The sequence below is a fragment of the Prosopis cineraria genome, unplaced genomic scaffold (assembly GCF_029017545.1).
Source record: "Prosopis cineraria cultivar Desert tree isolate PC_DT_omini unplaced genomic scaffold, ASM2901754v1 PC14, whole genome shotgun sequence".
Lineage (NCBI taxonomy): Eukaryota > Viridiplantae > Streptophyta > Magnoliopsida > Fabales > Fabaceae > Prosopis > Prosopis cineraria.
In genome coordinates, this window is record NW_026555345.1 from 30,089,906 (window position 1) to 30,097,974 (window position 8,069).

Here is an 8,069-nt window from a genome sequence, read left to right on the forward strand (position 1 = left end):
ATTCGCTGGTTAGCCTCACACAATATGGGTAAAGGGGGCGACATTGGCATTGGGTGCGTTCTGCCTCAGTCTTTGGGCTGAGTGCACAACTGGTTGGGGGCTAGTGCCGCCTCCCTAATGAGCCCATAGTAGGGCAAAACCAGTGTGATCCGTATGTGGTAAGGCTTGTCCTGAGGATTATGGGGTCCTCCAGGACGCTGCACGGGCGCCGTGTGCTGCGCCAGACTCTCAGCCCGTGACAATAAGCTTACTACCGTTTGAGTTTCAAAGTAAGCACTATTTAATTGCACATGATCCTTGTTATGAGATTAATTATGTTTCTTTCAGTTTTTTAGAGTATAAATAATTATCTTTCTCGCGTATTATATGAAGTGCAAAAAAGGTGTCATACTATTCAATACCTGTAAATATTACTACTGTTTTTTTTATTCTTGCAAGTGTCAAAGAGCTAGTTAGAGATTTATGTTAATTATAAATGTAAGATTTCCATTTTTTTTTGTCTCTTGTATTTTATTTTTGTTTAAATTACCCTATAATCATATTTTCATGCGATATGGAGAAATGGATAAATGACAAATGAGGCTATCAGACTTCAGAGACCGAGTCTGAAGCATGCACGTGAGGTGTGAGGGTACTGTTGCTGGGCTCAACTAAGTAAGATCTTTTTTTTTGTAAATAATATAATTATTTAATATTTAATATTAAAAAAATAACCTGGACCGGGCCAGACTGATTGGTCCGAAAGAGCAGTCTCTAGTCTGGTCTGACCCGTATGTGCAGTCTGACTCGTTCAGTCCAGTCTTTTGTTCGGGTTGAATTTTTCAGGATCGGGTCGGACCGGGTCACACTGGGTCGGACCAAACAGACCGGATTTGAGGTTTTTCTGCACAGCCTTAAGCGCAAGAATGGCATTTAATATTTTAAGAGACAGATAAATAAATGATTCATAAAAAAGATTAATACTAAATCAAGTGACATATAATTATAACTTCAACTAAACTCAAGTGACAACTGATATAGATTTTATTATATTCGCGTAGCATTGATATATTGATGTTATGCCATTTTTGAATGTATATGCATATTTGTAGCAATATTAATTTAAGTTTTTATGCATTTAGCCCCGTTTTCATAGAAAAGATTAGTTCTTAAAAACTCCCTCCCCCCTCCACCACAAAAAATTTAATAAAATAGGATCATAAACTGATGAAGAAGAAAACTATAAAGAATTAAATCAAAAATTAATTTTTTTTAAAGACAAAAAAAAGTGAGAAGTGCAGAAAATTACAATAACAAGTGGATAATCGGAAGAGATAGGTAAGTAGGAGCGCTGTGCGAACATCCCGTCAAAACGTGAATGAGTATATATGCAGTTTGGGCGATTTACAGGGAGGGGCATCACTCGTAGGGCATGAGATTCACGGCATCATGCGTTGCTAGCAGCCCTGCTTAGCTCTACAATACATCTCCCTTCCTCCCAAATCTCCCACCTTCTATCCCTCCGTCCCCTCTCTCTCTCTCTCTGGCAAGTCCTCTTTGCCCCTCGCTTTCACTTTGTCATTTCAAATGAATGTGCTGTGCGTTTGCTTTCTGTCAGATATCGCGATGTCTGAAGAAACTTTAGGGATGTGGATTTGGAAATTGGTGCTACCCTTTTTCTCTTCGCTGTTTCTGCCGATTGCTTACCATCCTACCCAGTCTAGATTCGGGATTTAAATGGATATCTCAGTTTCATATTTTCACTTGGGCAGTTGGGCCTGTTAGATTCACTAGAAGATTCGAAGTTCCTTTTTTTTTTTTGCCTGATATATATATATATTCTGTGAACGCCCCACAATTTATTTACTCGTGTGATGTTTAATGCAATCTGCTTTTCGAAAGAAATTGAAACGGAAGTGAGTCTTGCGTTCTGTCCGAAGATGACTTCACTCTCTAGTATTCAGATCAGTGTATAGTATCGACCGTGAATTGAATAACGAAAAGCCGATGCAAATTCTTCTCTTTTTACAGGTTGGTTTACAATGACAGAACCTTCAAAAGTTATTCACGTTCGAAACGTGGGGCATGAAATATCCGAAGTACGTTCCCTCTTTCTCTGGGTTTCGTACTTGTCATCAGTTTTCTTAGCATGATCAACAATCAGTTTATATATATGATTTTTATTTTTATTATGGATAATTTCCTTAGTTTCGCACAGTGCCAGAGAAGAAACTGGTGGGAGAATGACTCCAAGTTTTCAATTTTTTGTTGGTATCATAATCTGATGCGGGTTTGATTCCCGCTATCCATCCCGCGCCCCCATTCATGTATTTAATAGTATAAAGTATCAAATGAAGTTGACTTTGATAGTATAGTATGCCTCCCCACCTTGAACCCAGAAGGAAAAAAAGTAATTCATTTCTTGTTAATTAAATCAAACCTCCTTTTTTGTCGAACAAACGTCGTGGAGATGGAATTTTAACCTGTGACCTCAAGGTTATGAGCCTTGTGAGCAACCAAGCTACTCTACCTGCGATAAAAAGAAGAATTGAGAACTAATGAACAAATAAGACTTGAAAGTGTTTTTACATCTTTGGCCTCCCAAAATTTATGTTAGCTCTTACTAGATATGCTCTTTAATCTTGGTCCCCCTATAACCAAATCATAGGTCTGCCCTTGGCTTTGTTTTAAGGTGGTCAGAATGACAACTATCGAAGCCAACAGATGAACACTAAAGCAAGATGAAAAGTAAAATTTCACTATACGTTCAGAGTTCTAAAGTTCCTTTAGGATTTATAAACTTTACCTTGTTTGGTTGCAGAATGATTTACTTCAGCTATTTCAGCCTTTTGGAGTCATTACTAAGCTTGTCATGCTCCGTGCAAAAAATCAGGTTTTCTTTTTCATGCATTCAAGGAAGATTTTCTGTCTGCCCTAAAATTGAAGTTTTCTACAAAATTAATGTTTTTCCTATGTAAACACTCGTCATTATTGCAGGCTTTACTCCAAATGCAAGATATTTCTTCTGCAGTTAATGCTTTACAATTTTATGCAAATGTGCAGCCAAGCATAAGGTAGAAATAGACTGCTTATTTTGGCTTTAGAAAACTTTATTGAGTGTCTATAATTATTTCTGAGGAACTTCATTCTATGTCTCCTCTATGGAGATTACAAAAGCACTAAATATTATCATTGACATAAACGTTGACTAAATAATTCAATTCTCCTCTTCTTTCTTTCTAGGGGGAGGAATGTTTATGTCCAGTTTTCCTCTCATCAAGAACTAACTACAGTGGATCAAAACCAAGGACGAGGAGATGAGGTTGGTATTGTGTTTCTATAGATGTGAAGTGAGATGTTGGCCAAAAAAATATATGTGGAGTGAGATCAATTGTGGTTGTTTTGTTGTTTGCACAAGATAGCAGAAGCAACCTTGTTTTTTTTTTTGGCATTTGTCCTTTTTTAATCTTTTCCTGACATTGCCCCCCTGGATATTTTATTTTTAGAATCTTATACTTTTCAGTTTCATTGGGTTCAGTTTGTTAAATCGTTATGCTCTTTCTCTTTGTCTCTTCAATCATGTACTTTTCTATTTATTCTCCTTTCTCTCTATCTCTTCTCTCTCTCTATGCTGTTCTGCTGTCGGGAACTCTCTGGATGTGCAGCCAAATCGAATCCTCTTAGTTACAGTTCATCACATGCTGTATCCTATAACAGTGGATGTGCTGCATCAAGTGTTTTCTCCCCATGGATTTGTGGAAAAGATTGTCACATTTCAGAAGTCAGCTGGTCAGAATTTCTCAGATTTCTCCCTTTCTCTTTCTTTCTGTTCTTATTAAGTTCTTGGTGCTTGTCGGTTTCAAGCCTTCTTCCCATGGACTAAGGTTGTGTTTTTGTCATGCCATTATTTCTTTTAAAACATACACATATTTATCATTGGGAGTGAGAAAAGTAACAGGTTGAGTTTATTTGATTTTAATGAAATTGTTTGAATTTTTAATGTCATGGAAAATGCTTCAAATATTTTAGTAAATATGCCCTGTGATTTGATATGAGGTTTTTATTTGCTATATGGATTAGTGGATAAGGATTATCCGTTCACTTGAGTGATCCTTGTATTGTCAGTGTGGATTTTGCTGATTTGTTTCATCCTGCATTTGCCAACTCTGTAGGTTTTCAGGCGCTCATTCAGTATCAATTACGCCAGAGTGCTGTTATAGCTAGAAGTACACTTCAGGTTGTTTAACACTTGCTGAACATTTTTTTTTTGTGCTGTTATATTTTTGAGATAGGGGATGGAATCCTAAGCAGTATATTAACCCTTATTTTGTTTCTGAACTTGATGATTATATTTTTGAAAACTCTAGGGACGCAATATTTATGACGGTTGCTGTCAGCTGGACATTCAGTTCTCAAAGTAGGTTTTACTTATTTTAATTATGTCACTATACTCCCTTCGAATCACAATATAGAGCATCTTCTGGAACCCTTTTTTAGTCCAAAATATAGGGTATTGAGTAACTTATATAATTGTTTTTCCAACTATAAGTCTACTTCATTTATTACTCTTTTTCAAAAAAGTGATGCATTAGAATTTTAATTATCATTATCAAAACACTTATATAGGGTATTTGTTGAGGATAAATTTGGAATGCTGTATTTTTTTTTTTAAGAAATTAAAGTTTCAACTAACATTTTTTAAGAACCGTGAGTGAGTTATCAATGCTCTATATTTTGGTCTGGAGGGAGTATGTTGGTTTTTGAGCTTAAAGACTTATATGACACTTCTGCACTAGTCCATTTTTACGCCCCCCCTCCTTTCCCCTTCTTATTCATTTAATTTGTCGTGGTGTGGACTGTGATTCATTTTTATTGCAGCCTTGATGAATTACAAGTGAACTACAATAATGACCGTTCAAGGTGATTTTGTGAATTCCTTGGTTTCCTTTTCGTTCAAATAATTTATCATCTTACATTATTATTGCTGTTTATCAACCTTTCACAGGGACTTCACAAACCCAAATCTTCCTGCAGATCAGAAAGGCAGATCTTCTCAAGTATGTCATGTCAATTTTCTTTTTTCTATTACAAATCAGATCTTCTCAATTCATTTCTATAACGTTTTACTTCTTTGCTGAATTTTCCATACAACAGCCTGGATATGGTGATGCGGGAGGCATGTATGCTGTTCAAAGTTCTGGTGTCAGGCCAGGTGCTAATCTTTGAAATTCCATTGATGGGTTTATTGTGTCTGTCAAACTGCACTATTTCTTACAATTTACTAATGTTATCTTTTTCTCCCAGGTGGTTTTTCTCAGGTGGGTGTAATTCAGGCCAGGTTGAAGTGTTGGTTGAGTTATTCATGAACAGCTGAATACTAGTGAAAGTTACTGTCATTTTACCTCTATGATGAATATTGAATGGTAGCATTAGCAATATTCGATGGCTGATGTCTCTTCTTTTACAAGTTTTTATTTAAAAATCGCTTAATAATAGCTGTTTTAAAGATAACTTTTTATAAGCTGGTTTTGATTAGGGAAGGCGGAACAGTTTGATGGATCCCCTGCCTTTTTAACTCAACAAGATTTTTTCCCAATTTTATATTGATGACCTTTTCTGGGGTGAAAATGGATAACATGATTTGGTTAGCGCATCAAGTTGACTAAGCTCTTCATGAATTGGTTGTTGCCATGCATGCGAGTGAACCCTGTTCTTTATTAGTTACTTACATATTTCTTTTTAAGCCTAGATGGCAAATGCTGCGGCTATCGCAACTGCCTTTGGTGGAGGTTTGCCTCCTGGAATAACTGGCACGAATGACAGGTGTACAGTTCTTGTTTCAAATCTTAATCCTGATGTGAGTACTTCATGAAGAATTTTACTTTTGGCTGGACTACCTCTTTTTTTTGCTTGGCTCATATGTTCTTTATCTCAGAGAATAGATGAGGATAAACTCTTCAACTTGTTCTCCATTTATGGGAATATTGTGAGGATCAAACTTCTCCGAAATAAGCCAGATCATGCACTTATCCAGATGGGGGATGGTTTCCAAGCTGAGTTGGCAGTACACTTTCTGAAGGTTCGTATCATGTATAAATGGCAAACTATGTATCTGTATTTTGAACCATGATTGGAATATGTGTATTTCAGTGAGAATTTTTTTCTCTAATATCTTCTTATTCTGCATCATAAAAGTGGTTATTTTGCAGTTCGCCAAAATTTGTAATTTTCTTTATCTTAACTTGTTTAATATTTGGCTTTAATTGCCATGATTTAGCTTTTGAGCAAGGAATTAGTAATTGTCTTTAATCGTTTATGTCTGCAAATGAATGCTTTTTCTGTTAAAAATGCTCTAGTGTTGAGTAGTTCAGTAAACCTTTCAGCCATGATATACAGGGAGCCATGCTCTTTGAGAAGCGGTTAGAGGTCAACTTCTCAAAACATGCAAACATAACCCAAGGTCCTGATACTCACGAGTACATGAATTCTAATCTCAATCGTTTCAATCGCAATGCTGCCAAGAACTACCGTTATTGCTGCTCCCCCACAAAGATGATCCATTTGTCTACTCTCCCGCAAGAGATCACTGAAGAGGAGATTGTGGGCCTTCTAGAGGAGCATGGAACAATTGTAAACAGCAAAGTCTTTGAGATGAATGGGAAAAAGCAGGCCCTGGTTCAGTTTGAGACTGAGGAGCAGGCTACTGAAGCCCTCGTGTGCAAGCATGCAAGCTCACTCTCTGGCTCGATAATCCGGATCTCCTTTTCGCAATTGCATAATATTTGAGACTCAAACACAACTGGGGTAAGGGTTGTGGATCCTAGTAGGGATAAGAATTCTGAATTTGGCTTAGAGTAATTTTTATGCAGATGACCGTCTTCTTCTATGCTGTCTTGCAATTGTCCCTTTGCTTGCTACTTAAATGACAAAATCTGCTCTGACTATTTTCTGCTCTTAGTCATTTGTCATTTCAACTCCATTGCCTCTGCTAGTTCTTTGGGTTGCCAATATGACAGAGTTGGGGTAGATTTTTGTTGTACATGTTTTATAAGTCAGGTCAGTCTGGCCATTTTTGTTGTATTCTCAATCCATTATCCAAAATTTCTAGTCCAATCAATTAAGGAGCCTCTTTTTTTGTTTTTAGTGGATGACTGTATCTTTTGTGCTCTGTCTCTCTTCTGCTTATGTTTCTTCCGTTTCTGTTCCCTTCCTCTTCTGCACTCACTTCTTTCTCCCTAACTGTTTGACACTTTCGCTCTGCTTCCTTTGTCTTCCTCTATGGAAGGCTGCTCTGCCTTGTAGTGTCGCTTTAAGAAGGAATTTTTGATACGCCGAAAAAGTATGCCTAAACTAGGTAGTATTTACTTAATTTTCATCTTGAACCATACAGTTGTGAGAGTTTGCAATTAGTCATTATTTTTTACTAATATTTTGTCTTTTTACGTTAGTTGCTTGTGATTTTTGTGTGGTGTAAGAAATTCGAATAGGTTTTGATACAACAAAATACTTGTATTAATATCCCATAAAACAAAGGGATCCTTCACTTATTTAAACGGCCGTCTCATATATGTTGTTATGGAGAAAAAAGTGCAATTAGAGCTTCTCTCGCCTTTTTTTCGGGGTGGCCGAAAGAGCTTTTTGACAGCCAAAAATTCTGTTTTTATTGTTATTCTTCCAATCATTATTGTAAATTTTCATGATTGCATCTGAATTTTTTTTTTTGAGGTATAAGGAATATTCTTTGTGGACAATAGCCTAATCTTTTCTAGAATATGTATTCGATGATATTTTATCTGAACATCTCTTACCTGTAAAATCATTTTTATCCAGAGACTTCTTTTTCTAAAAAAATAAAATTGAGAAAATGGACGCTGTTTAAATTATTTTCATGTCCTAAGACGACATATAAATTTGCACTAAAAGATTATTTTTCCCCTTATCAACAATGGTTGATTGTTGATTTATTTTAAAAAAAATTTAGAAAGATTAATGATTTGGTTCTTGTTGTTTTAATTTAGTGGCAATTCAATTTTTGAATTTTGACTTATTATAATTTAATTTTTGAGTTTTGATTTAATTGTAAATCAATT

General features: G+C 36.1%; 1 protein-coding gene across 1 annotated transcript; it reads left to right on the forward strand.

Annotated features, from left to right (window-relative positions):
- The first annotated feature begins 1,354 nt into the window (after nt 1–1,354).
- LOC129293005 (polypyrimidine tract-binding protein homolog 3-like) lies at nt 1,355–7,122 on the forward strand. The gene is made up of 15 exons (XM_054930782.1): nt 1,355–1,525; nt 2,011–2,078; nt 2,801–2,872; nt 2,977–3,053; nt 3,223–3,301; nt 3,645–3,768; nt 4,152–4,216; nt 4,347–4,396; nt 4,858–4,899; nt 4,985–5,036; nt 5,134–5,191; nt 5,284–5,297; nt 5,729–5,836; nt 5,915–6,058; nt 6,376–7,122. Exons 2-15 carry the CDS (start codon nt 2,022–2,024, stop codon nt 6,763–6,765), a joined length of 1,332 nt encoding a protein of 443 aa, XP_054786757.1. The 5' UTR covers nt 1,355–1,525; nt 2,011–2,021; the 3' UTR covers nt 6,766–7,122.
- The last annotated feature ends 947 nt before the right edge of the window (nt 7,123–8,069 follow it).